We start from the raw sequence: 26,278 nt of genomic DNA, 5'->3' as shown, positions 1-26,278 counted from the left end.
AGTTGGGATGTCTTGTTGAAGTTGTACAAGACATTGGTAACATAAGAACATAAGAACTAGGAACAGGAGTAGGCCATCTGGCCCCTCGAGCCTGCTCCGCCATTTAATGAGATCATGGCTGATCTTTGTGGACTCAGCTCCACTCTCCGGCCCGTACACCATATCCCTGAATCCCTTTATTCTTTAGAAAGATATCTATCTTTTTCTTAAAAACGTTTAAAGAAGGAGCCTCAACTGCTTCACTGGGAAAGGAATTCCAGAGATTCACAACCCTTTGGGTGAAGAAGTTCCTCCTACACTCCGTCATAAATCTACTTCCCCTTATTTTGAGGTTATGCCCCCTAGTTCTGCTTTCCCCAACCAGTGGAAACAGCCTGCCCGCATCTATCCTATCTATTCCCTTCATAATTTTATATGTTTCAATAAGATCCCCCCCGCATCCTTCTAAACTCCAATGAGTACAGTCCCAGTCTACTCAACCTCTCGTCATAATCTAATCCCCTCAACTCTGGGATCAACCTAGTGAATCTCCTCTGCACTCCCTCCAGTTCCAATATGTCCTTTCTCAGGTAAGGAGACCAAAACTGAACACAAGACCACACATGGAATACTGTGGTCAGTTCTGGTCACCCTATTATAGGAAGGATATTGTTAAACTAGAAAGAGTGCAGAGCAGCACGGGCAAGCTGGGCCCCAGAGCCTGTTTCCATGCTGTAAACATCTGTGACTCAATCTATGACAGTCTGGAACCAAGTGACAGATGCCATACAAAACAACTTCTGTGGATCTGTCATCAACTTCCCCCAGATTCTTGTGACAAAGTGAGACAACTAGTCTCTCTGGAACTCTATCTTTCACAGGAGGGCTTCCAATTTCTGATCTCGCCTTGGAAAATTCTCCCAAATGGTGCTTTCTCTCGGATATCTTCGCCAAGGATCCATTTCCAGGGTTTTAATCACTTCTTCTGATGTTTCTTGCTCTTTGACCACAATGTGCATCTACGCAATCTCTGAGATACCTAGGCGAAGCCAGCAGCACCCCACAACTCCACAGGTCCGTATTAAGGAGTCACCACCCTTTGGCTGCCTCCACGGACCTCCTGGCTTTTCGCAAGCCCATGTGAAATGAAAATGAAAATTGCTCATTGTCACAAGTAGGCTTCAAATGAAGTTACTGTGAAAAGCCCCTAGTCGCTACATTCCGGCGCCTGTTTGGGGAGGCTGGTACGGGAATTGAACCGGGCTGCTGGCCTGCCTTGGTCTGCTTTAAAAGCCAGCTCTTTAGCGCTGTGCTAAACCAGCCGCTCATATTCTAGGTCTACACTCTGCAGCCCTGTCTTTTAACCTGGAGATTCTGCCTTTGCCTCTCACTCTTAACTTCAATGGATAGGATCTGTTTATGATCCCTATCCTTGGTCTTTGCCTTAGCTGTCCCCTTGGAACATTTTCCTGGCTTCCACTGGTTTATGGCACCTTCTTTTGTTTGGGACTTGCGTTTTATTCCTTTGAATTGTCCTCCTTGTCCAGCACTTTCTGTGGAACTGGTGTTTCTTAATGGTCACCTTCTTCCAACTGATCTAAAAAAAACTGCTATTCTCTTTCTTCTTGTCTGTAGCCCCCTGTCGCTAGGCAACAGCATAGCTTTCCTAATTTAAATGTCATAAAAACCTCATTAAACTGCAGGCATCTTTTAAAGAGAAACTAAAAGTCAAGTATCCTCAACTCACAACTGCATAAATATAAATTACGATTAAATTTAAAGCTAAAACTTAAACTTAAAAGCTATAGCTTATGATCAACACACATAAATACAAATATGAATTTTCTAAAATTATATCTATTTCCTAACAATATATCTCCTTTTCGTTGCAGCATTCAGATTCCCCTGTGTACAAAATACTTCATTGCAATGGTACATCAGAAGTGTCAACGATGCAGATTATGTGCCTGTGATGGAGTGATTTTAGAATGATTTGTGTTGGTGGGTCGTGATTCCAGAGCATTTTGGGTTACAGTTCCATATAGCTTTAGGCTTTTTCATTATCTAAAACTGTGCCTCTCTGACAGCAAGATGCGGACCTGCAACCACCCTGGCCACATTATTCTTCCCATCCATAAACTCCTCTTTCCTTTTCCCCCTCCTCCTCAATGGGAGATGGCAAGTATTCTGCAGCTTCCTCTTCCCAAAGCTCCATTCCTCTCTGCAGCACCGTGTTGTGAAAATGAAATGAATGAAAATCGCTCATTGTCACAAGTAGGCTTCAAATTAAGTTACTGTGAAAAGCCCCTAGTCGCCACATTCCGGCGCCTGTTCAGGAAGGCTGGTACGGGAATTGAACCATGCTGCTGGCCTGCCTTGGTCTGCTTTCAAAGCCAGCAATTTGGCCCTGTGCTAAACAGCCCCTGTTAAGGGCCTTACTTGTGCCATTGGCAGATGGACCATCCGACGGTCCCTCTTTCCCCCACCTGGCCTACATGTGACTCCTGATCCATAGCAATGTGGTTGACTCTTAAGTTTCCTCAGAGTTGGGTAGTAAGTGTTGGCCCAGCCAGTGACACCCATCTCCCACCAACGAATAAATATTTTTAAAAAGAGTGCCATCATTCTGGAGCCTTTCTTGGTTCTTTTTGTATCCTTCCTGACATCATTGGCAAGACATTTGTTTCATCAGCCAAGATCTGAGTGTCTCCAGGGTATCAATCAATCTGTTTGTTTGGAGGTGCAAACAACTGTGGGAGACTTGTTTGGCGCAGAATGTAAGAAACATGCCAGCTTCCAGAAAATCTTGCACAGACACACATGGGGCAGCACGGTAGCACAATGGTTAGCACAGTTGCTACACAGCTCCAGGGTTCCAGGTTTGATTCCTGGCTTGGGTCACTGTCTGTGCGGAGTCTGCACGTTCTCCCCGCGCCTGCGTGGGTTTCCTCCGGATACTCCAGTTTCCTCCAACAGTCCAAAGATGTGCAGGTTAGATGTATTGGCCATGCTAAATTGCCCTGATATATTGTATCCAAAAAGGTTAGGTGGGGTTATTGGGTTATGGGGATAGGGTGGCGGTGTGGCTTAGGTAGGGTGCTCTTTCCAAGGGCTGGTGCAGACTCGATGGGCCGTATGGCCTCCTTCTGCACTGTAAATTCTATGATATGCCATGACCCCCGCAAAGACTAATAACTTTAAAATATAAATTAAAAATTCCTGTTATAATGGAAAGAATGACACATCAAGATTTCACATTTTGAGACATTTACCATAACAAATTACTAAAACAATATGAACTAAATACTTACTTTCTTTGTCGGCAATTTCTACTTTAATCTACAGAACAGAATATCTCCATTTGTTTTTAGTTCAACCAAAGAAACAAGCATCACAGGTATAGGTTATACAGTCCTTTACGTAGACATTCAGTTTTCCCAGAGTAAATCCAGAGTAATTATTCGTGCACATGGGTTTATTCTTGTCCTTTTTTTTCCGCAGCCTGGTAACTTGTAGTCTCAGAATTGTACTTCCCAGCACAATTTTATTTTTCAAGGCTTTCCCTCTCACCCCTGCTAGATGCCTTTTGTAATCTCAGTTAACTCCCCATGAATTGGGTATTTTCAGTCCAAGTGTGACCTTGATGTGTCAATGATATTCACTGGTATTCTAGGAGAGCTTGTGACCTCTTCTTTATAATGGTGTCCTCTGCATTCTTCTTGATGACAATGTAAATCACATGAGCCTTGTATTTAGGTAGGAATACTAATTAGCTACCCTTGAAAGCCCACCTTGGTAATTAAAGGACAGCTTAAGGACAGTTGTTTACAACTTGATATTTTGAAAACTTTTTGGGGATGTTGGAGACTCACAGACTCCACTGTTAACACATAGGCTGCTGCCATTGTCTCCTAGCATAAATACCTTTTTTTCAATAAAGATCTACGCCTTTATTTGATCTCTAACAATTAAACAATTCGGGCTTGCGATTCGGGCTTGCGAGATCCTACCAACTGTCCTGGCTTGAGACAATTCACACCTCTTGAACCTGTGATTATCCCTCTCTCCAGTCGCTCCGTCTGGACCTGTAAACTTAATTACCTGCAAAGACTCGCATTCAAAGTATCGTCTTGCATCATTGACTTTGTCCATATGTATGTTTCTGGAACCCATCCTATTCACCTGAGAAGGAGCTGTGCTCCGAAAGCTAGTGATTCGAAACAAATCTGTTGGACTTTAACCTGGTGTTGTAAGCCTTTTTATTGTAACAATTAAACCACCAAGGCTGGCTGTCAGGCCGGCTGCCAAGCAGGCCTCATGACCCACCTTCATTTAACCTTAAATTTAAAGACCCAATCCCAAAACATCTTAATGTTCCAAGCCATTTTATTGTAACATATAATAAACTTATGGTGGTCACAAATAATCTGCACGTTGAGGGAATAGGATCCCTTTTTGTGATGAACACTGCAGGATTATACAATAAGGTGCCTTGATTGCCACATTGTGCAATAAGTGATCCCCTGAACCTGTAGAAATCCTGCCATTGCAGCAAAGGCAAGTAAGTTCCCAGGAAATATTGTTCCTATCCTGTAAACAAGGGCATTCACAGCCTCGAGGCCAGTGCTGAGAGTAAAACAATGTTGACTCGGTCTCATCACTTTAGGATTTTTCAAGTGCATTTTTAAGACTTCCTCAATAATAGATTCCAGCATTTCCCTTCTGTCAGGCCTGTGGTTCCACATTTTTTTCTGTTCCTCTTAGCATGAAGAGTACTGTTACATTTGCTAACTTCCAGTCCGCAGCATCTTTCTAGACACTCGGAAATTTGGAAAGGCATAACCAGGGAAATCATTATCTCTGCGGTTACCATTTCCTGGAAGAATCACTCCACATTCGGGTCAACTCCAAAAGTCAAACAGTTTATTGATTATGTCGGCGGGAAGTAAGCCGTTGGGAACACCATGCGCTTCTTCCCTGAACGAAGACAATTCATTGATATTTTATACATTTGACTAACACAGTTAGTCAACCCAGTTCAGCTGCACCCAAGCCAATCGTACAGATTATAGATTACATATAGATCTAATTAAATTAATTTTTAGACTTGGTGGGGTTGCACGATCTACTCATGGACAGGCAGAGTGTTCTTAATAATGATGGCACGGTAGCACAGTGGTTAGCACTGAGGCTTCATAATGCCTCAGAAACGGGTTCGATTCCCGGCTTGGGTCACTGTCTCTGCGGAGTCTGCACGTTCTCCCTGTGTCTGCATAGTTTTCCACCGGTTTCCTCCCACAAGTCCCGAAAGACGTGCTGTTAGATGAATTGGACATTCTGAATTCTCCCTTAGTGTACCCGAACAAGCGCTGGAGTATAGCGGCTAGAGGATTTTCACAGTAACCTCATTGCGGTGTTAATGCAAGCCTACTTGCAACAAAAATAAATATTACTATTTTTATCCTGATCTGGGGCAACTATCCCTTAGTCTTCACAACAGCTCGCAAGCTTGAGACTTCCTCCTCTTGACTTTGTTAGCTGGTTCCATTGTTCAGAGACAACTGTCTGTCGTAATCTCTGCTAGTCTAGCTGCTGAATGGGCCATTCTGTCGGTTTGATCGAGTCTAGCTGCTGATGAGTCATTGTGTGTGTCTGCGTAAACTGACCTGCTGCATGAATGTGGCCAAGTAAGCCCCGTGATGCCTCTGCAACTTATTATCCTCCATTTTGGCTCGGATTTATACATTCTTAGTGTAATAGCAAACAGTGCGTATTTAATATAAATATAACATATAATGTAGGGTACCTCTGCCCTGAACTCATCCCAACAGGAGGCTTGGATGTAGGCCTTCAGGTTTTTATTTGCTATTACTGCCAGTTTTTCCAGTCATTTTGTTTTTGCTCTTCTTAATTACTTAAGTTCCTTTGTCTCATCAGCCCGTTGGTTACCATTTATTTCTGATGTTTGTGGCTTCTACATCTCTACAATTTCTTCATTCACCGCGATAATTTCTCCTGCCTCAGCCTCTAAGGGAGTACAGTGAAGACAATGGGAGTAATGGGCAAGAGAGGCAACAACAAAGAATGGGGAAAAAACAGTCTTATAGAGGATTCTGCAGTTGGGAAAATACAAACATTTCTGCAACCATTGTCATGAATCCGCCATGATGCTTTGCTTCCCACTTGCCAAAGTAAAAGATATCAGGGAGAAGGTGCAGAATATTTCGCAGGGGTCTTTGCATGGAACATATTTGATCTTGCAATATTATTGTTAAACTCTTTATCCATTTCCATCTTACTTTGCTTCCCTTTACCCAAATCGTTAAATTCTCTATTGTCTTGACTTCTCATTTTAGATTTCCAGGTTGCCCTTTATATGAACCCTCTACACCCTCTTTAAGCTTAAAGCGCTATTCACAGTCCATTAGAAAGTACCAGGACACTGATCCCAGCCCAGTTGAATTGTAGTTCATCTCAATGGGGCAGTATCCTCTTTCCCCAATACTCAACCACTGCCCCTTGAATCAAAATCCCTTCCTCCCATACCAGTCTTTGAATCACCATTTAATTCCCTACTTGACCCTGAATCATGGCTCAGGCAACAATCCAGAGATTATTACCTTTGATATTCTGCAGTTTAAGTTGAACCCTAACTACTGAACGTACTTCAGCTGAACATCATTTCTAGTTCTACCTGCATTGTTGGTTCTTGCACAGACCACAAAGACTGGATTCGCTCCCCCCCCACCCCCCACTTCAAGTTTTTCTCTCGCCATGAAAAGGTGTTTGTAACCTTGGCACCAGATGCCGTCTTTGGATTGTTGAGTCATGGTTGTAGAGAACTGTATCTAATCCTGTGTTGATACAGTCTCCTATCACTACTACATTCCTTTTCACTCTGTCATTCAAATAGTATCCTGCACCATTATGGTGTGGCCAGTTTGCCCATGCACCCTGCGGTCCGTGTTCTCATTCACAGAGGTAGCAAGTAGCTTGTACCTATTGGCCAATGTCAAGCGCCGAGGTTCCTCCAATACTACATCCTAGATTCCCAAACCTGCTGGACTAACAGTCCCATTTTTCTGTGCTTGACTAATGACCAACAGAACGCAGGAGAAGCAGAGAGACACAAAGTGCAAAACACTGGAGCCTGAGGGCTACGGAGACACGGGCTTGTCATTAATGGCGTTCTCCTATGTTGGCCGGACTGAAAGGCAGAACTTCAGACCTGTAAGACCAACTTAAATAAAAGTAGAACTGTCAGTTGATTCCGTTTTGTTTTAAAAGTCCACTGGAAAATCACAAAGCAAAGTTCAGTGGTGGCAATTCTGACTTGCAACCAAAAGCTGGTCAACTGAATATCTTTCCTGTTCTCAGCGACTTTCAAGATTTTTTAAAAGAAACCATGAACTATCAGTGAAAGTGTCAGTTGTTGAGAGTGGGAACTGATAGTAGAACAATGATGGAGGAGCAACATTTGTGGGAAAGACAGCTGCTCCTCCAATCACAGATTCTGTCTCTCCCACACTGGATAAATGCAAGTTTGACTTTTATTTCTGGTGATTTGTTTGCCAAGCTGGTTTGCCAGTGGCTCTGCCATAGTGCTGTCAGTTCCCCTTCTCCCCATGGCTGATTAGGCTATAAATATTGCTGAGAAATGCTTTTCATTTTATGTATGAACAAAGAACAAAGAAAAGTACAGCACAGGAACAGGCCCTTCGGCCCTCCAAGCCCACGCTGACCATGCTGCCAGTCGAAACTAACATTTTCTACACTTCCGGGGTCCGTATCCCTCTATTCACATCCTATTCATGTATTTGTCAAGATGCCCCTTAAACGTCACTATCGTCCCTGCTTCCACCACCTCCTCCGGCAGCGAGTTCCAGGCACCCACTCCCCTCTGTACAAAAAAAACTTGCCTTGTACCTCTCCTCTAAACCTTGCCCCTCGCACCTTAAACCTATGCCCCCCCCAGTTATTGACCCCTCTACCCTGGGAAAAAGTCTCTGACTATCCACTCTGTCTATTCCGCTCATACTTTTGTACACCTCTATCAGGTCGCCCCTCAACCTCCTTCATTCCTGAGAGAACAAACCGAGTTTATTCAACCTCTCCTCATAGCTAATGCCCTCCATACCAGGCAGCATCCTGGTAAATCTCTTCTGCACCCTCTCTACAGCCTCCACATCCTTCTCGTAGTGTGGCGACCAGAATTGAGCACTATACACCAAGTGTGGTATGTTGCCTCCCAGGTGCAAGGGTACGTGATGTCTCGGATCGTGTTTTCCGGGTCCTTAGGGGGGAGGGGGAGCAGCCCCAAGTCGTCGTCCACATTGGCACTAACGATATAGGTAGGAAAGGGGACAAGGATGTCAGGCAGGCTTTCAGGGAGCTAGGATGGAAGCTCAGAACTAGAACAAACAGAGTTGTTATCTCTGGGTTGTTGCCCGTGCCACGTGATAGTGAGATGAGGAATAGGGAGAGAGAGCATTTAAACACGTGGCTACAGGGATGGTGCAGGCGGGAGGGATTCAGATTTCTGGATAACTGGGGCTCTTTCTGGGGAAGGTGGGACCTCTACAGACAGGATGGTCTACATCTGAACCTGAGGGGCACAAATATCCTGGGGGGGAGATTTGTTAGTGCTCTTTGGGGGGGTTTAAACTAATGCAGCAGGGGCATGGGAACCTGGATTGTAGTTTTAGGGTAAGGGAGAATGAGAGTATAGAGGTCAGGAGCACAGATTTGACGTCGCAGGAGGGGGCCAGTGTTCAGGTAGGTGGTTTGAAGTGTGTCTACTTCAATGCCAGGAGTATACGAAACAAGGTAGAGGAACTGGCAGCATGGGTTGGTACCTGGGACTTCGATGTTGTGGCCATTTCGGAGACATGGATAGAGCAGGGACAGGAATGGATGTTGCAGGTTCCGGGGTTTAGGTGTTTTATTAAGCTCAGAGAAGGAGGCAAAAGAGGGGGAGGTGTGGCGCTGCTAGTCAAGAGCAGTATTATGGTGGCGGAGAGGATGCTAGATGGGGACTCTTCTTCCGAGGTAGTATGGGCTGAAGTTAGAAACAGGAAAGGAGAGGTCACCCTGTTGGGAGTTTTTTATAGGCCTCCTAATAGTTCTAGGGATGTAGAGGAAAGGATGGCGAAGATGATTCTGGATATGAGCGAAAGTAACAGGGTAGTTATTATGGGAGACTTTAACTTTCCAAATATTGACTGGAAAAGATATAGTTCGAGTACAATAGATGGGTCGTTTTTTGTACAGTGTGTGCAGGAGGGTTTCCTGAAACAATATGTTGACAGGCCAACAAGAGGCGAGGCCACGTTGGATTTGGTTTTGGGTAATGAACCAGGCCAGGTGTTGGATTTGGAGGTAGGAGAGCACTTTGGGGACAGTGACCACAATTCGGTGACGTTTACGTTAATGATGGAAAGGGATAAGTATACACCGCAGGGCAAGAGTTATAGCTGGGGGAAGGGCAATTATGATGTCATTAGACGTGACTTGGGGGGGATAAGGTGGAGAAGTAGGCTGCAAGTGTTGGGCACACTGGATAAGTGGGGCTTGTTCAAGGATCAGCTACTGCGTGTTCTTGATAAGTATGTACCGGTCAGACAGGGAGGAAGGCGTCGAGCGAGGGAACCGTGGTTTACCAAGGAAGTGGAATCTCTTGTGAAGAGGAAGAAGGAGGCCTATGTGAAGATGAAGTGTGAAGTTTCGGTTGGGGCGATGGATAGTTACAAGGTAGCGAGGAAGGATCTAAAGAGAGAGCTAAGACGAGCAAGGAGGGGACATGAGAAGTATTTGGCAGGAAGGATCAAGGAAAACCCAAAAGCTTTCTATAGGTATGTCAGGAATAAGCGAATGACTAGGGAAAGAGTAGGACCAGTCAAGGACAGGGATGGGAAATTGTGTGTGGAGTCTGAAGAGATAGGCGAGATACTAAATGAATATTTTTCGTCAGTATTCACTCAGGAAAAAGATAATGTTGTGGAGGAGAATGCTGAGCCCCAGGCTAATAGAATAGATGGCATTGAGGTACGTAGGGAAGAGGTGTTGGCAATTCTGGACAGGCTGAAAATAGATAAGTCCCCGGGACCTGATGGGATTTATCCTAGGATTCTCTGGGAGGCCAGGGAAGAGATTGCTGGACCTTTGGCTTTGATTTTTATGTCATCATTGGCTACAGGAATAGTGCCAGAGGACTGGAGGACAGCAAATGTGGTCCCTTTGTTCAAAAAGGGGAGCAGAGACAACCCCGGCAACTATAGACCGGTGAGCCTCACGTCTGTAGTGGGTAAAGTCTTGGAGGGGATTATAAGAGACAAGATTTATAATCATCTAGATAGGAATAATATGATCAGGGATAGTCAGCATGGCTTTGTGAAGGGTAGGTCATGCCTCACAAACCTTATTGAGTTCTTTGAGAAGGTGACTGAACAGGTAGACGAGGGTAGAGCAGTTGATGTGGTGTATATGGATTTCAGCAAAGCGTTTGATAAGGCCCTACCTGCTACAGTAGTGAACTCGCCAACATTGAGGGCATTTAAATGTTTATTGGATAAACATATGGATGATAATGGCATAGTGTAGGTTAGATGGCTTTTGTTTCGGTGCAACATCGTGGGCCGAAGGGCCTGTACTGCGCTGTATTGTTCTATGTTCTATGTTCTATGTGGTCTAACAAAGGTTCTATACAGCTACAACACGACTTACTAATTTTTATACTCACTGCCCCGGCCAATGAAGACAAGCATGCCGTAATTCTTCTTGACTACCTTCTCCACCTGTGTTGCCCCTTTCTGTGACCTGTGGACCTGTACACCTAGATCTCTCTAACTGTCAATACTCTTGGCGGTTCTACCATTCACTGTATATTCACTACCTGTATTAGACATTCCAAAATGCATTGCCTCACATTTGTCCGGAGTAAACTCCATCTGCCATCTCTCCACCCAAGTCTCCAAATGATCTAAATCCTGCTGTATCCTCTGACAGTCCTCATCGCTGTCTGCAATTCCACCAACCTTTGTGACGTCAGCAAACTTACTAATCAGACCAGTTGCATTTTCATCCAAATCATTTATGTATACTACGAACAGCAAAGGTCCCAGCACTGATCCCTGCGGAACACCACTAGTCACAGCCCTCGAATCAGAAAAGCACCCTTCCATCGCTACTCTCTGCCTTCTATGACCTCGCCAGTTCTGTATCCGTCTTGCCAGCTCATCTCTGATCACGTGTGACTTCACCCTTTGTACCAGTCTGCCATGAGGAACCTTGGTGGATTGGATTGGATTTGTTTATTGTCACGTGTACCGAGGTACAGTGAAAAGTATTTTTCTGCGAGCAGCTCAACAGGTCATTAAGTACATGGGAAGAAAAGGGAATAAAAGAACATACATAACAGGGCAACACAACATATACAATGTAACTACATAAGCATTGGTATCGGATGAAGCATGCAGGGTGTAGTGTTAATGAGGTCAGTCCATAAGAGGGTCATTTAGGAGTCTGGTGACAGTGGGGAAGAAGCTGTTTTTGAGTCTGTTCGTGCGTGTTCTCAGACTTCTGTATCTTCTGCCCGATGGAAGAAGTTGGAAGAGTGAGTTAGTCAGGTGGGAGGGATCTTTGATTGTGCTGCCCGCTTTCCCCAGGCAGAGGGAGGTGTGGATGGAGTCAATGGATGGGAGGCAGGTTCGTGTGATGGACTGGGCGGTGTTCACGACTCTCTGAAGTTTCTTGCGGTCCTGGGCCGAGCAGTTGCCACCAGGCTGTGATGCAGCCCAATATGATGCTTTCTGCGGTGCATCTGTAAAACTTGGTAAGGGTTATTGTGGATATGCTGAATTTCCTCAGATTCCTGAGGAAGTATTGGCGCTCCTTCCCCCCTCTGCACTGAATTCCCTTTTGCCCCAAATTCCTGACTTTAGAACTCAGTTTCCCCTGCATACCATTCCTGATCACTCTGAGTTCCACACTCACTGATTCATGACATCCCTTTGTGTTCTTACCTTGTGCATCCAGGTGAGAGCCACCCAGCACAGGAAATTGAAAAAAAATGAAATGAAAATCGTTTATTGTCACAAGTAGACTTCAAATGAAGTTACTGTGAAAAGCCCCTCGTCGCCACATTGCGGCGCCTGTTCGGGGTGGCTGGTACGGGAATTGAACCGTGCTGCTGGCCTGCCTTGGTCTGTTTTAAAAGCCAGCTCTTTAGCCCTGTGCTAAACCAGCCCCAAATATAATAATCGCTTATTGTCACAAATAGGTTTCAATGAAGTTACTGTGAAAAGCCCCTAGTCGCCACATTCCGGCGCCTGTTTGGGGAGGCTGCTCCAGGAATTGAACCCACGCTGCTGCCTTGTTCTGCATTACAAGCCAGCTATTTAGCCCAGTGTACTAAACCAGCCCCTATGTGCTAAAATTTATATATTGGCTTCTATCTAGAATAGCAGATCAAATTGCCACTAAATTGCTGTCATTTTTGAGACTTTAACACCCTGCAAACTAATAAATCAAAACTAAAGTTCTTATTCCCCTTTTGTACTGTGTTGACTGTTTGTCCACCAAAAATATTTTGAAAAGGAGCTGTTTCTATATGATGAAGTTTGAAAGAAAAATGTATTCTCACCCCAGTTAAAACAAAATAAATTGAAGTTACAGTTAAAATGCACAGAAGCCAAAATTTGATGTTCATTTTCCATTGGCTGTTAATAATAAGCAATTATTATAATAATTACCTTATGTCAGTAATAAATAAATACAGTACCCAATTTTCTGGCTACTGTCTAGTCTCTTTCAACTGGGACCAAAGACAGAGGATGCAATTTTATCTGTGAAAGGAGGACGCCCCCTGGTTCATGCAGGGTGTTAAAGTCTCAAAAATGACAGTATGAGTTGATGATTGTTCTATATATTTTGGCAACAAATGGATACTGTGAATAAATGAATACTTGAATATTTTGCACAAGAAGTTCTCAATGATTATCAAACAGTATCAAAAATGAAGAATATGGACAAAGTAAAGAACATAAAGATTTGTTTCCGTTCTATTAGGAAAAAGCAAGAAGAAAGAGAAATGCCACAAGGATCGACTCGTTGAGACTAAGACTTGCCCATGTGACAAATTTATTGGTCAGCCACAAGGGAACTGGTCAGATTGTATTCTTCCAGAAAACAAGGTGACACTGCAACTTGGGATGAAGTTTCAAGGAGATGTCAAAGACTGTGGGCAGGGTGTACATTATCGAGCCATAGCCTGCTATGATCAAAATAAGAAGTTGGTGAATCCTTGGCTTTGTAGCAATTCTGGTACGTCAACAGTTGTTACAATTCCAATTATAATTACAATGGTGCATACTATATTTTGTTTAAAGATCAGAGTTTGGGTAACACTGTATTAACATTTTTTTGGCAGGGAGAAATTAAATTATTCTGTGTCCATCACGGAAATGGCTTTGAATGCTAAATAATGGAACACATTTTTCCACTTGGGTCACAGTTTCGATAACAAATTTTTCCAGGTTATCTATACAACGGTCAAGTGCAAAATACGTCTGACTCTATGCTAGCAATATCATAGAAGTGTTAAAGCACAGAATGAGACCATTTAGCCAGTCAAGTCCACATCAGCTCTCTAGAAGAGTTAATCCCTCTACCCTGCCCTTTCTGTGTAACCTGCTTATATTCAAACTTCAGAGGATTTTCCTTTTTATTGAACTTGTGTAATTTTCTTTCCACTTCACATGCTTTTGCTCTCTGAGATTTCCAGTTCGGTACACAATTCTGTTGAATTATGTGTAGTTTTTTGTTATGTGCTTGCATTTATTAACAATGTGTTACATTTGATGTTGGATCTGAGCGAGCTTCAATCACTGGCCTTGTAGATGAAAGAACAGCTGGAATTTCCGGCTATTTATGCCAGTGCCATCTTCTGGTCCTGCCAACGGCGCACCCCCCGCAATAACAATTAAAATTGATTAACGTGAGAAATCAACATTTTGAGGAAGCACGTATTTTAAAATAGCAGTTGCATGTTCATTCTTTGCAAAGTGGTCAAGCTTTGATCAGGCGATCGTAGAGTATGCTCCAAGTTCAAGGCTATTCGACTGACTTAATGTTCAGAGAGGCTCGACAGGAGCTTCGACTCCCTGTTATCATTAAAACTATTGAAAATGAGGTCCAATTGATCAGAATATTTTTTAATTGGCTGTACTGTAGCCTGCGATTCTATTTTCCAAGTTTAAATTCATCCTGAATGGTTATGTGCCCAGTTTAAACTGAAGCAAAGGTAAAAAAAACAATTTCTGTCACCAGAAACTGTGCACTCATAGAATCATAGAATTTACAGTGCAGGAGAAGGCCATTCAGCCCATCGAGTCTGCACCAGTCCTTGGAAAGAGCACCTTACTTAAGCCCACACCTCCACCCTATCCCGGTAACCCCACCTAACCTTTTTGGACACTAAGGGCAATTTATCATGGCCAGTCTACCTAACCTGCACATCTTTGGACAGTAGGAGGAAACCGGAGCACCCGGAGGAAACCCACGCAGACCCGGGGAGAACGTGCAGACTCCGCACAGACAGTGACCCAAGTCAGGAATCGAACCTGGGACCCTGGAGCTGTGACGTAACAGTGCTAACTACTGTGCTACTGTGCCGCCCCACTATTGCTACTTTGCTACACTCTCTATTCTTGTGATGTATTAAAAAGTTGTGAACGATAGTTTCCAATATGTTAACATCGTTGATACCAAAACATAACTGCAGCAATGTGCATACAGATAACATCATGGCATACTTTTTTAAAAACATCACAGCATGTTTCACAGGAACATTACGAGACAAAATGTGACACCAAAACATCTAAGGAGATACAGGAGAGGTGACAAAAGTCTGGTCAAAAGAGGTAGGTTTTAAGGAATGTTTTAAAGGAGGAAAGAACAGTGGGAAGGTGGAAAGGTTGAGGGAGAGAATTCCAGACTTAGGGTCTCGGCAGCTTAAGGCCCTGACTCCAATGGTGGTTTGAAGGAAATCGGAGCCGTAGGAAAGGCCAGAGTTTAAAGAGCGGCATAACTTAGAAGGGTTGTAGGACTGAAGGAGGTTAATGAATTAGAGAGGGGCAAGGTCAGGGAGGGATTTAAATGCTTGGATGACAACTTTGAGTTTGAAATGTTATCGAACTGATGTCAATGTAGGTCACTGAACACTGGTGATGAGTGAACAGGAATTAGTGAGGGTTAAGGTATGAACAACAGAATCCCGAATTTAATATGACTCCTATTGAACATAAATCTTCATTATACCAAAATCAAAGTTAGCAATATGCTGATGTGCATCCAGTGTTGTCTTTTGTAACTGTGTTACGCTTGTTTATGATTTTTGGCAGAAGCCTAAGTGATTTCAAAATATCTTGCCATTCCATGTGCAATGATTTTGAATACATTAGAGTTGATACGTTAATGGTTAATGTGATGGGCTCCTTAACATTCCAGAGATACAATTTCAAAAGGCTTTTGCTGTAATGCACGAATGAAAATGATTATTTTGGGTTCCAATATAATAGAAGCATAGAATTTACAGTGCAGAAGGAGGCTATTCGACCCATTGGGTCTGCACCTGCCCTTGGAAAGAGCACCCTACCTAAGCCCATGCCTCCACCCAATCCACGGAACCCAGTAACCCCATCCAACCTATTTTTTTGGAAACTAAGGGCAATTTAGCCTGGCCAATCCACCAAACCTGCACATCTTTGGACTGTGAGAGGAAACCGGAGCACCCAGAGGAAACCCAAGCAGACAAGGGGAGAAAGTGCAGACTCCGCACAGAATCTCATATTAATGGTACAATTCTGAGGATTACATGCTGTAAAACATTACAGGTCATTTTCCTTATTCATGTTCACCATCTAAAAACAGATGAAGTATGGACATGAACCTAGTTTGAAGACAGCTTTCTCTTTTAAATGGTAACTATGATGTGGAGATGCCTTTATCATCTTGCATCATTGACTTTGTCGATATATATGTTTCTTGCACCTCTTCATTCACCTGAGGAAGGAGCTGTGCTCCGAAAGCTAGTGATTCGAAAAAAACCTGTCGGATTTTAATCTGGTGTTGTAAGACTTCTTACTGATCTCTTTTAAAGCAAGTGCCAAATTTAAAATATTGAGCGCGACCTTCCCAAAAGGAAACAATGTTCCTTAGCGATCACGTTTAGCCGTGTGTTTCCCAGCCCTTGCAGTACTGAGAAACACATGGCTATTCAACGCAACTCTCTTTGAATAAGGGACCTGAATGGGGAACGCGCAGCTGATACTGCACATAGCCCCATTTTTTACAATGGGGAACTCCGCTTGCCGGAACTCCCCTTTGTAGCGAGACATAGGGACGCTATTTTTAAATGGTGTCCCGATCTCCGAAGCCCCAAAAAGAATCCCTGATCTCCCCACCAGCCCGAACGCAACAAGGTGGCAGCACCCCCCCCCCCCCCAACTGGGTAAACGTGGACCGATCGCGTGTGCGTAGAAAATACCACCTTGACAGTGCCAACCTGGTACCCTGGCAGTGTCCCTGCCAGCTGGAAGTGTCACCTGAGCACATTGGCAGTGCCAACCTGGCACCCTGCCAGGGTCTCTGCCAACTGGAGTGTCACTTGAGCACTTTGGTAGTGCCAGGCTGGCAATGCCAGGGCACAACCCTACCCAAAAGGGGCCTCCGATCCCCTTGGAGACCCCCACGAGTGCCATTCCACCTGGTCCCTATTTGTGGGGATCAGAACGAAAGGGCGTTCGCCCGAGGTCCCCGAGGTGAAGGGATTGAATCTCAACGCCTCAGGTACGTCGGGAATCTACACATTAGTATAAGGCTTACTGCCTCGCTCTAATATGCAGATTTGCAAAAATGTGCTCCCTTCCATTGCGGGTGGCATTCCCCTTGCAACGTATCGCGAGATGCGTTGAATCATGCGAGGCGTTGCAAGCCGGGTGTGGGGTCTCCCGGCTTTCACCGGCCACACTGCACCACGGCGAGATGCTTTTCTGGCGCAACATGGCCGGTGGATCGCGTCCATTGAATAATGTGATGTGAAACAGAGCTGCTCACATATTGTAATATTTTAACAAAATTATACTGAATCTTTGTTAGTATATTTCCAAAGGAAATTGGCTGGCCACTTGAAGGAAATAAACTTTCTGAGCTTTGGGACTGATGGGTGAATGGGACTGATAGGCCAGCCCTCCAGAGAGCTGGAATGGACTTTAATGGGCCAAATGACCTTCTTCTGTGTCACAATGATGCTATGACCCTATATACATCTTTAAAAAGTACATATTTGTTGGTAAGAACAGTAAATGTGCATCACAATAAAGCTAGCTAACATGTTACGTACAGCCATGACAATGCATCAGCATGCATTGTGGAATATTGCGGGGTACAGCCTATCAATAAAAGCACTGGATAAATGTAAGACAGTTAATTGCTGATTTATCAGCTTCCTTCTAATCATCATTAATGGTAGATTATGTCATTAATAGTACCATCAACAACTAAACACCAAGTATCTGTATTGATGTGACACCTAGCATCAGTAAGGCATCCCAAGGCACTTCACTGAAGTATTCTGAAACAATCAAAGGTTTTTTGAATTTGTTTTTAAAACCATAGGCGGCAGCATATTTTCCCAACTCCTCGGTTTTTGTGATCCAATTTTACTAATAATCTCACAGCAAACTTGATTTAGGATTAATCCAAAGTGTTAGTTTATTTTACACATTCAAAACCACATCCCACTTCAGACACATATAGTAAATGGTGGGTAGTGGAAGGAGTTTTACACAAAGAATGAATATTAGTTCATGTGAGTTCCAGAGTTCCAAGTTTAAGTCCAGAGGGTGTTTCCTTCTTGACGGGGCTCAGTTCTGATGAGTTTCTGATTGATTAAACAATATGAAAATCCTTGAAATGAATCCTGCTGCTGCATGATGGACTTTCTCGGCTTAGAGTGCTTGGCAGGAGATGATCAGACACTTTTAAAAATCGAGCAAGTGTTGATGAGTTCAGTGATGAAGTTCTGTCCAGTTGATGTTAAAATAGGAGTTTAACTATGAGGTCCAAAGCTGCAATGTTAACACCATTGAGAAGGCTTGGGTCATCTGACATGGCCTATTAATAGTTAATTGCAACTTAACAATTAATTTATGCGCTTCTGGCGAGGATTCCATTGTTTCTCCTCAAGAGGGAGATGTTAACATCCCTTCTGTGTTTAAATCTTTCGAATTTGTGATACTTCAGAAAGAGGGAGTCAGTTTGTCTGCACTTCCTCTGCTTTTGTTGATGTCCAATAAAGTGTCAAATTTCCGAAGATGAAATAAATAATAATTTTGTTCATGAAACTGCTGGGGATAGCTCTCAAAGGGTAAATCATGTGATCAGGTGACTTGTAACAGCCATCTTAATTCTCTTTGTTGAAAAAAAATACACTTGCAAAAAATAGCCATAAGGATAAAGATTTGAATATACAATATTGGATTTCTTTTCATGTCATAGAAACCCACCACCAAGTCACAGAAGGAGACATTAGGTCAGATGACCAATCTTTAAGGAACATCTTAGGCACGATCTACCGGTCACGTCACGCCGGGGAGAGAGGGTGGGCCAGTTAGATAGTGGGAGAGGCTGAAATCAAAAACACGCAGGTGGCAATTGGTTTCCGATCCAACCGGCCCGCACCCATTGGCGAGATGAGGATCCCGCTGTGGCATGGCGAGAGACCAATAATCAGCAATTAAGACCAATCTTCATCCCATTAGCAGGAAGGACCGCCTTTCGAACGGCCACCCATGATCTAACTGCCTTCCCCATCGAGTGGTCACGTGGGCACCATTTAGTAACCTTTTTAAATCCATGAAGCTGGCTAAGTAGCTGCTGTAGGTAGCTGAGAGGGTGAGTAGCCATCTTCAGAGTCGGGCAGTCAGCCCAGGAGGGTGGGTGGGGGAGTCCCCGAGGGGGGGAATGGGCTTTGTCAGCACAGTGGGTGTACCTACATCTCAAGGACTGCAGCAGTTCAAGAAGGCAACTCACCAACACCTTCTGAAGGGCAACTAGGGATGGGCAATAAATGCTGGCCTAACCAGCGACGCCCACATCACGAAAATGAATTTTAAAAATCTTATGTGAAAAAGGATTTACTTTTCATAATTTGATAGAAAGAGTGAAAGAAACCAAATCATCCAAGTGGGCTCCATTCAGACTAGTTATTGGAATTTACTTCTGAGTTCAGGAACTTAGGAACAGGAGCAGACCATTCAGCCCATCAGATTTTTCAGCTATTCAATTGGATCATGGCTGATCTGTATTTTAACTCTATCCACTTTCCCTATTTCCATTTCATGTAATCCGTTTTCCTAACAAAAACCTATCGCTCCGTTTTGAAATTTTAAATTGACTTGAGCCTCAATAACTTGATGGGGAAGAGACTTCCCACTGTCCTTTGTGTAAAACACGTTTTCCAAAGTTTACTCAAACAATCTAGCTCAAACTTTTAAGCTTTTCTTCTGGACTCACCCACATGAAGATTCTGCTCTCTATTTACCCCATCAACTCCTTTGATCATCTTAAACACCTCAATTAGATTACCTTTAATCTTCTATATGCAAACCTAACCTTATACAACTTATCCCCGTAATTTAACCCTCTGCTCGATCATCCTTAGGTTGATTGCAACGTCTATTTCATCACCAAGCCTAGTATAAAATGTTCATTAAAGTTAATAACTATGAGCTGGTTTTTCAATCTAACTTCTTAATTTTAAATTCTATTCATTTGCTACCTGCAATGGAGTAGCTTATTTAATATTCAGTATAGATATAAATGTGTATTACTTATGCTTTGGTTCAATTTATGTGACTGTATCTGAATCACTAGCAAAACAATTACAATTTTGAATAATACTAATGATCTGTGACAGCACGTACTCAGAAAACCCATGTTTCCATATGACAACCAGAGATGTGCACTACTTTAAAATTAACGTGTCAAGATTACGGAATATCTAGTGGCAAAATGTCAACCCACTAAATCATATTTTTCTTTTAATCATTCACATTAGGGTACATTGAAGAGACTTGCAGCTTGCCATGTCCATCCGACTGTAAGTTAAGTGACTGGTCAAACTGGTCGGCATGCAGTAAGTCCTGTGGAAGTGGGGTACAGATCAGATCCAAGTGGCTGCGGGAGAAGTCGTATAACAGTGGTCGGCCATGCCTTAATCTAGACGTGAAGAATCAGGTGAGATGTACCAAGCAACCGCTAATAGATTACTAAGTGCAGCATTGAGGATTGGTGCATCATTGGCAGGTACTTTCATTACATAAAGAACAAAAATGTTTTCTTAATGTGCATGAACTGCTAAATTTCTATTGAAGTACCTAATTTGCACATTTTAATATAATTGCACACATTTAACTCTCCCAAAGCCATACCTGAAACAATGCAGTCATCAGTAAGTAAAGTATGCTTTGATTTTGATTAGTTAGCTGATCACTTGCATTTACTTGTGCTTGTTTCTTAGTCCACCCTTTCAATTCCATTGCCTCCTATTTCTATCCATTTAACTATTCAGCCAATAAAAAAAATAAGCAGTACCTTCGTAGACGAGTATATATTGCATTTAAAAGCCTTCCATCACTCTTATGTCTTGAATATGGGTCAGTCATTTCATTAACAACTTAACTGCATCCGATAAAATTAAGCACCGATATTGGCTGTGGGGAGTTGACTGAGTAAAGCAGTGGCTGTGAGCTTTTGCTAAGAATAATTATGGAAACAAGTTTGACCAGAAGATCAGTTTGTCGTTCTGACTCAGTCTGCAAGACAGAGTTGGTAATAGGTACATGACGCTGATGTTTTGAGAGAATTTAAGTGGGTTGCACCAGCAAGACGTATGTGCGTTGAGAAAAGGCAGCTGAGTGAATATAAGGAATTTGACCTGAACTTGCATGATGCCATTATTTCTTAAATTTGAGTTTTCTCATGTTTATTTAGCATGACAGCATAGATTTCTGGTATCTGTAAATGGGAATTTGGGGGGAGAAGAAGTGTCCAGGATAATCACAGAACTCTCCAGAGACACCGGTGGGATTCTCTGATCCCCCGCTGGGTCAGAGAATCCCCGGGGGGGGGCGGCGCAAATCCTGTCCCACCCTGCCGCTCCAACGCCGGCTGCCGTATTTTACGCCGCCGGTTTCCAGGCGGGGTTTAAGCCACACCGGTCGGGGGCCGTTGTTAGCAACCCCCCCGGCAATTCTCCGGGCCCCGATGGGCCGAGCGGCCGTCGTTTCCTGGCCAGACCCGCCGGCGTGAAATGGACATGGTCCGTCACGGCGGGACCTGGCTCGTAGGCCAGCTATGTGAATCCTCGGGGGGGGCGCGGGGGGAACCGGCCCTGCGGGGGGCCCCCAGGTTGGCCGTGGCAGAGAGTCCATGCCATCGTAAATGTCCTCACGTTTTACGACGGCGTGAACGGGCCAATGCCAGGACTAATTCTGGCCCCTACAGTGGCACCGGCGCCAAACGCGCAGGTGTGCTGTGGCCTCCTTCAATGCGCCATCCCCGATGCAATATGGCGCAGGGCTACAGGGGCCGGCACGTAGGAAAGGATGCCCCCAGCTAGACAGGCCGGCCCGCCGATCGTTGGGCCACATCGGAGGCCGCCCCCGGAGTTGGACCCCCCCCCCCACTCCAAAGGCCGCCACCCAATCCTTCAACGCGTGGTCCCGAGGCTCAGAGCAGATTAGAACGGCACCGGCGGGACTCGTTTATTTTCTTACGGCCGCTCGCCCCATGCGGGCCGGAGAATCGGCGGGGGGGTTGCTAACAACGGGAACCATGCCGGCACCAGTGGCGCCGATTCTCAGCAGAACGGAGAACCGCGTGCCAGCGTCGGGGCGGCATGGCCCGGTCGCGGGGATTCTCCGGCCTGCCCCAGGGCTGGGAGAATCCCGCCCCATATGTATCACCAATGTTTACTCACTAAAAATGACACTCAAAATTCAAATTCAACATTAAAAAAATTAAGTGTTTCTTCTGAGCACTTAGCTTATGATTAATTATCTGATAACCCAGTATATGATGAAGATTATAAATTATAGTACTCAAAGTGCTGAGTGGATAACCTATTTCAGCCTCCTCCGGTGGTCCAGCTTCACAGATGTTGGGCTGGATTCTCTGATTTTGAGGCTATGTTCTCACGCCGGTGTGGGAACGGTGGCGTTTTCCGACAGAAAAAATGGCGTAAAACGACCACCGATCCTCCTTTTGGTGGAGACGACTCGATGGGCTGAAAGGCCTACTTCTACTCTGATGGTCTTATGGTAACACTCGAGAAGCTTGATACCATCCAGACAAAGCAGCCTGTTTGAGTTTGCACCCCATCTGCAAACATTCACTCCCACCACTACTGATACACAGTGCCGTCTACAAAATACACTGGAGGAACTCACCAAGGTTCCTTTGATAGCAACTTCGAAAACTATGACCGCTACCATCTAGAAGAACAAGGTCAAAAGACACATGGAAACACCACTACCTGGAGGTTCCCTCCAAGCCACACACCATCCTTACTTGGAAATATAACATCCTTCACTCACTGTCGCAGGGTTAAAATCCTGGAACTCCCTCCCTAACGGCACTGTGGGTGCACTCACATAACATGGACTACAGCGGTTTCAGAAGGCTGCTAACCACCATCTTCTCAAGGACAGTTTGGGATGGATATTAAATGCTGTCTTTGCCAGCGATGCCCACATCTCATGAATGAATAAGAAAAACATATTTTTGTTCCATCATGTGATATCAAGAGTGTTGGCCTAGTCTATCCAAAGTATAAAAGAGCAATTTTTGACCTCTGACTGATGGGACTTCACCGTGCAGCGCTTTGGAAAAGAAAATAGGTTAGACTTCAGTTTTTTCACCAGAAGCCGTCAAGCTCTGCCTACAGCTCACACCAGCACTGCTTTGTCCTTCCCTGAACTCTCCTGGGAAGCTCTCTTCAGCAGATTCAGTTGTGCGATCCTGGATTGTTTGTGACTCTGGTCCTCTCTTCCTTATAACAAAATGAACCATCTTCAGTTCTTCACACAGTCCTGTTACTTGCTTGCTGGCAGCTACAAATGGAGGAATCTCTCCTTCATGATTTTGTGCCTAAATCACGGTGTAGAGGACATGTCAGTGTATGTGCCAAGCTCGTGACTTGCTCATAGAAAAGGCCCCTCTTTTTATGATTTTTCTTTCAGGTACACTTGAGGTGATTGGAAAAGAAAATAGATTATTGAAGCACTGCATCAAATTCATGCTTCTTAACAACACCCATAAACATATCCCTGTGAGAGTGAGATCAATGCCTAGGAACACCTGCTCAAATACTGTCAACGTATGCAAATCCATGCAGTTTAAATGTTGTTGTCACGTCAGACACCTAATTTTCCTCCATCACTGTCTATGGCCAGCGTATTGCTGAGAATGCAGTACAGTGTGGAGTGTTCATTATCAGTAATTGGCTCCTGATGGACACCTTTGGATTTAAAGAGATATTGTAACTACTTTATTTAACTGCATTGTATTTATTGGGAATTTTTCCTGGTGTTTTATTTAATCTAAACTTTCTATTGTTAACTGAGGATTTATAGTTTTTCCGCTTGAGGCATTCACCAATGAGGCAATGAAATGAAAATGGTCATTCTGACCTAATTGTGCAAGGCAGAGGAAGAAGTGGAACATTTGAAGACACAATTCAGAGAGGACATATCAATCAGTCAACATTAATGGGCACCTATAAATATCTCCAGGAGGTCTTGTGGCTCAGTGGGCGGGAGAGACTCTTGGTTAGCCAGGCTTAATGTGGTGTGGCACCCCTCAGGCTAAAAGCCACTGGCGGCAAACTCGTAACCTGCTTTATGAATTACTAGCTATGTAGCATTCTAGAAGGCTGCATGTTCCTCGTGACATTAGAACAGAGCTAGATCACATTATTGTCACAGATCTGGAGGTTACCACCACCAGTGACATCCCATTGCCATGTCTGTGGAAGCACCTGCCCCCAACTTCGCTACCAATGGATTCTTGCACACTGTACTGGTAAACATATACAACAGCCAGATGTCTGTCCACCTGTGCATCTAACATGTGACCAACGCTTTCTTTGCTTGAGCTGTTCAGTTCCTAGGCTCTTCAATGCCGCACTGCTCAACATTGTGACAGGGCTGTCAACCTTTATATAGTGTCCTTATTCTCCAGGCGCAGGTTGTTATCAACTTCTCACCTGTCACATTCCATATGCATTTCCAAAAAGCCATCAATTTTTTTAACAGGAAATAGTTTCAGGCTATCTTGTTCATTTAATAATGCATGTGATGCTAATCTGAAAGGTTAAAGGGGCCTCGGCACAGTTATGAAAAAGACAAGATTCCTGACTCTGATGATATAGAATCCAGCCGCCCCCCCACCCCACCCCCCCCCACCCCCGCCCCACTTGCAATCCGTATTAGACTATAAGACCATAAGACATAGAAGCAGAATTAGGCCACTCGGCCCATCGAGTCTGCTCCGCCATTCAATCATGGCTGATATCTTTCTCATTCCCATTCTCCTGCCTTCTCCCCATAACGCCTGATCCGCATATTAATTAAGAACCTATCTATCTCTGTCTTAATGTTATAATGCAATGTACCTCCAAGCTATTCCCAGGCTATTGTAAGGAAGTGATCATTTGAGATTTCTTAAAGAGAAATGAGCTTGTTGAACAATGGTCCTTCCTTGTTTCCAAAAATTACATTATGTATTTGTTAACTTACTGTTTGTTAATTGGAATTATAGTTCAAATGGGATATGAGTCAAAATATTTTGAGAAATTTATGTTGCATATCACTTAAAGTGCAGTTTCTCCATCCTATCCAAGCTCCGATTTGCCATAAATCACATAAAATACTGAGATAACAAAGACTCTTCAACCTATTTAATACAATTATTTCTAAGCCCCAACCCTATCATCCCACATATACCTTTTTCTTATATGAGGCTAATTTCCTGACTTCAACCACTGGATTTGGATCTAAAAAAAATTGCCCCATTTAATAATTTTATGAATTTTCAACATCCCATCAGACACCACTTTCCTCATGAAATATATTTACCAAGTAGCTGAGAAAAAGTGTTGCTAAAACTGAAGATGATCTAAAATGTTTCAGGGATGGGCGAAGTGAATTTTAGTGGGAGGGAAGGGCACTAAAACCAAAGAGGACTGCTTGGATGATGAGGGAGATAGAGAAAATGATGAAACATAAAAGAAGAACATTGGACGTATGTTAGATGAATTCTTCAAGCGAAGATCAGGCCTAATACAATGGACCTGATTTTCCTGTTCTGAGCTGAAGTGCGCCAGGCAGGATTTAAAAAGCTGGACTGAAACTGGATTCATTATTCCCACTTCCATTTCCAGTGCTGGACATTTTCCTTGGTGCAAGAAAGAGGCCGGTCTGGAGCTGACAGGTACAGCAAGAGAGGTCAGGCACGACATTGACAGGGCTGTCATTTGGCAATTTGCAGGGTGTCATGTGTAAACCATAAGACCAAAAAGACATAGGAGAAGAATTAGGCCACTCGGCCCAGCGAGTCTGCACCGCCATTCAACCATGACTGATATTTTTCTCATCCCCATTCTCCTGACTTCTCTCCATAACCCCTGATTCCCTTATTAATCAAGAACCTATCTATCGCTGTCTTAAAGACACTCAGTGATTTGGCCTCCACAACCTTCTGCAGCAAAGAGTTCCACAGAATAACCACCCTCTGGCTGAAGAAACTCCTCCTCATCTCAGTTTTAAAGGATCGTCCCTTTAGTCTGAGAATGTGTCCTCTGGCTCTATTAATCAACCAGGTAGCTCTTCAGTCAATATATATTGCTATGATCAGACTGCACTGAGATTAAAATGTAAGAATTAGTTACAGAACTTTAATAAGGACAATTGTGCTGCAATTTCCGACAGATTGAAAATAAATCTTCAATAGAAAAGAATGTGTAAATTATGTTATGATCCAGTTAGGGGCCAGTAACTTTTGTTTAAAGTAGACAAAGTTTGAAATCCACGTTACCCATGAGGAGAATAAACCCCCCTGCTTCCACAGTTTTAAACAATCAAAATTAACTTTACTGTACAAAGTCAGAACAGTAACACATTTACAATATTTATGTTATACTCTTACATTCAGAATTGCCAGGAGGTAAATATAAGTGATG

General features: G+C 43.7%; 1 protein-coding gene across 2 annotated transcripts in view; it reads left to right on the top strand.

The window, feature by feature from the left end:
- Positions 1–26,278, top strand: part of thsd7ba (thrombospondin, type I, domain containing 7Ba) — a 1,603,431-nt gene that overhangs the window by 1,047,259 nt on the left and 529,894 nt on the right. For both annotated transcript variants that reach the window (XM_072472193.1, XM_072472199.1), the window contains exons 14-15: positions 13,045–13,299; positions 20,096–20,274. In XM_072472193.1, the coding sequence (XP_072328294.1) occupies positions 13,045–13,299; positions 20,096–20,274 (434 nt within the window). The remainder of the gene's footprint in view (positions 1–13,044; positions 13,300–20,095; positions 20,275–26,278) is intronic.

Source organism: Scyliorhinus torazame, chromosome 2, assembly GCF_047496885.1.
Source record: "Scyliorhinus torazame isolate Kashiwa2021f chromosome 2, sScyTor2.1, whole genome shotgun sequence".
NCBI lineage: Eukaryota > Metazoa > Chordata > Chondrichthyes > Carcharhiniformes > Scyliorhinidae > Scyliorhinus > Scyliorhinus torazame.
Note: the sequence above shows the minus strand (reverse complement) of the source record. Positions and strands in the feature narration are given on the sequence as shown.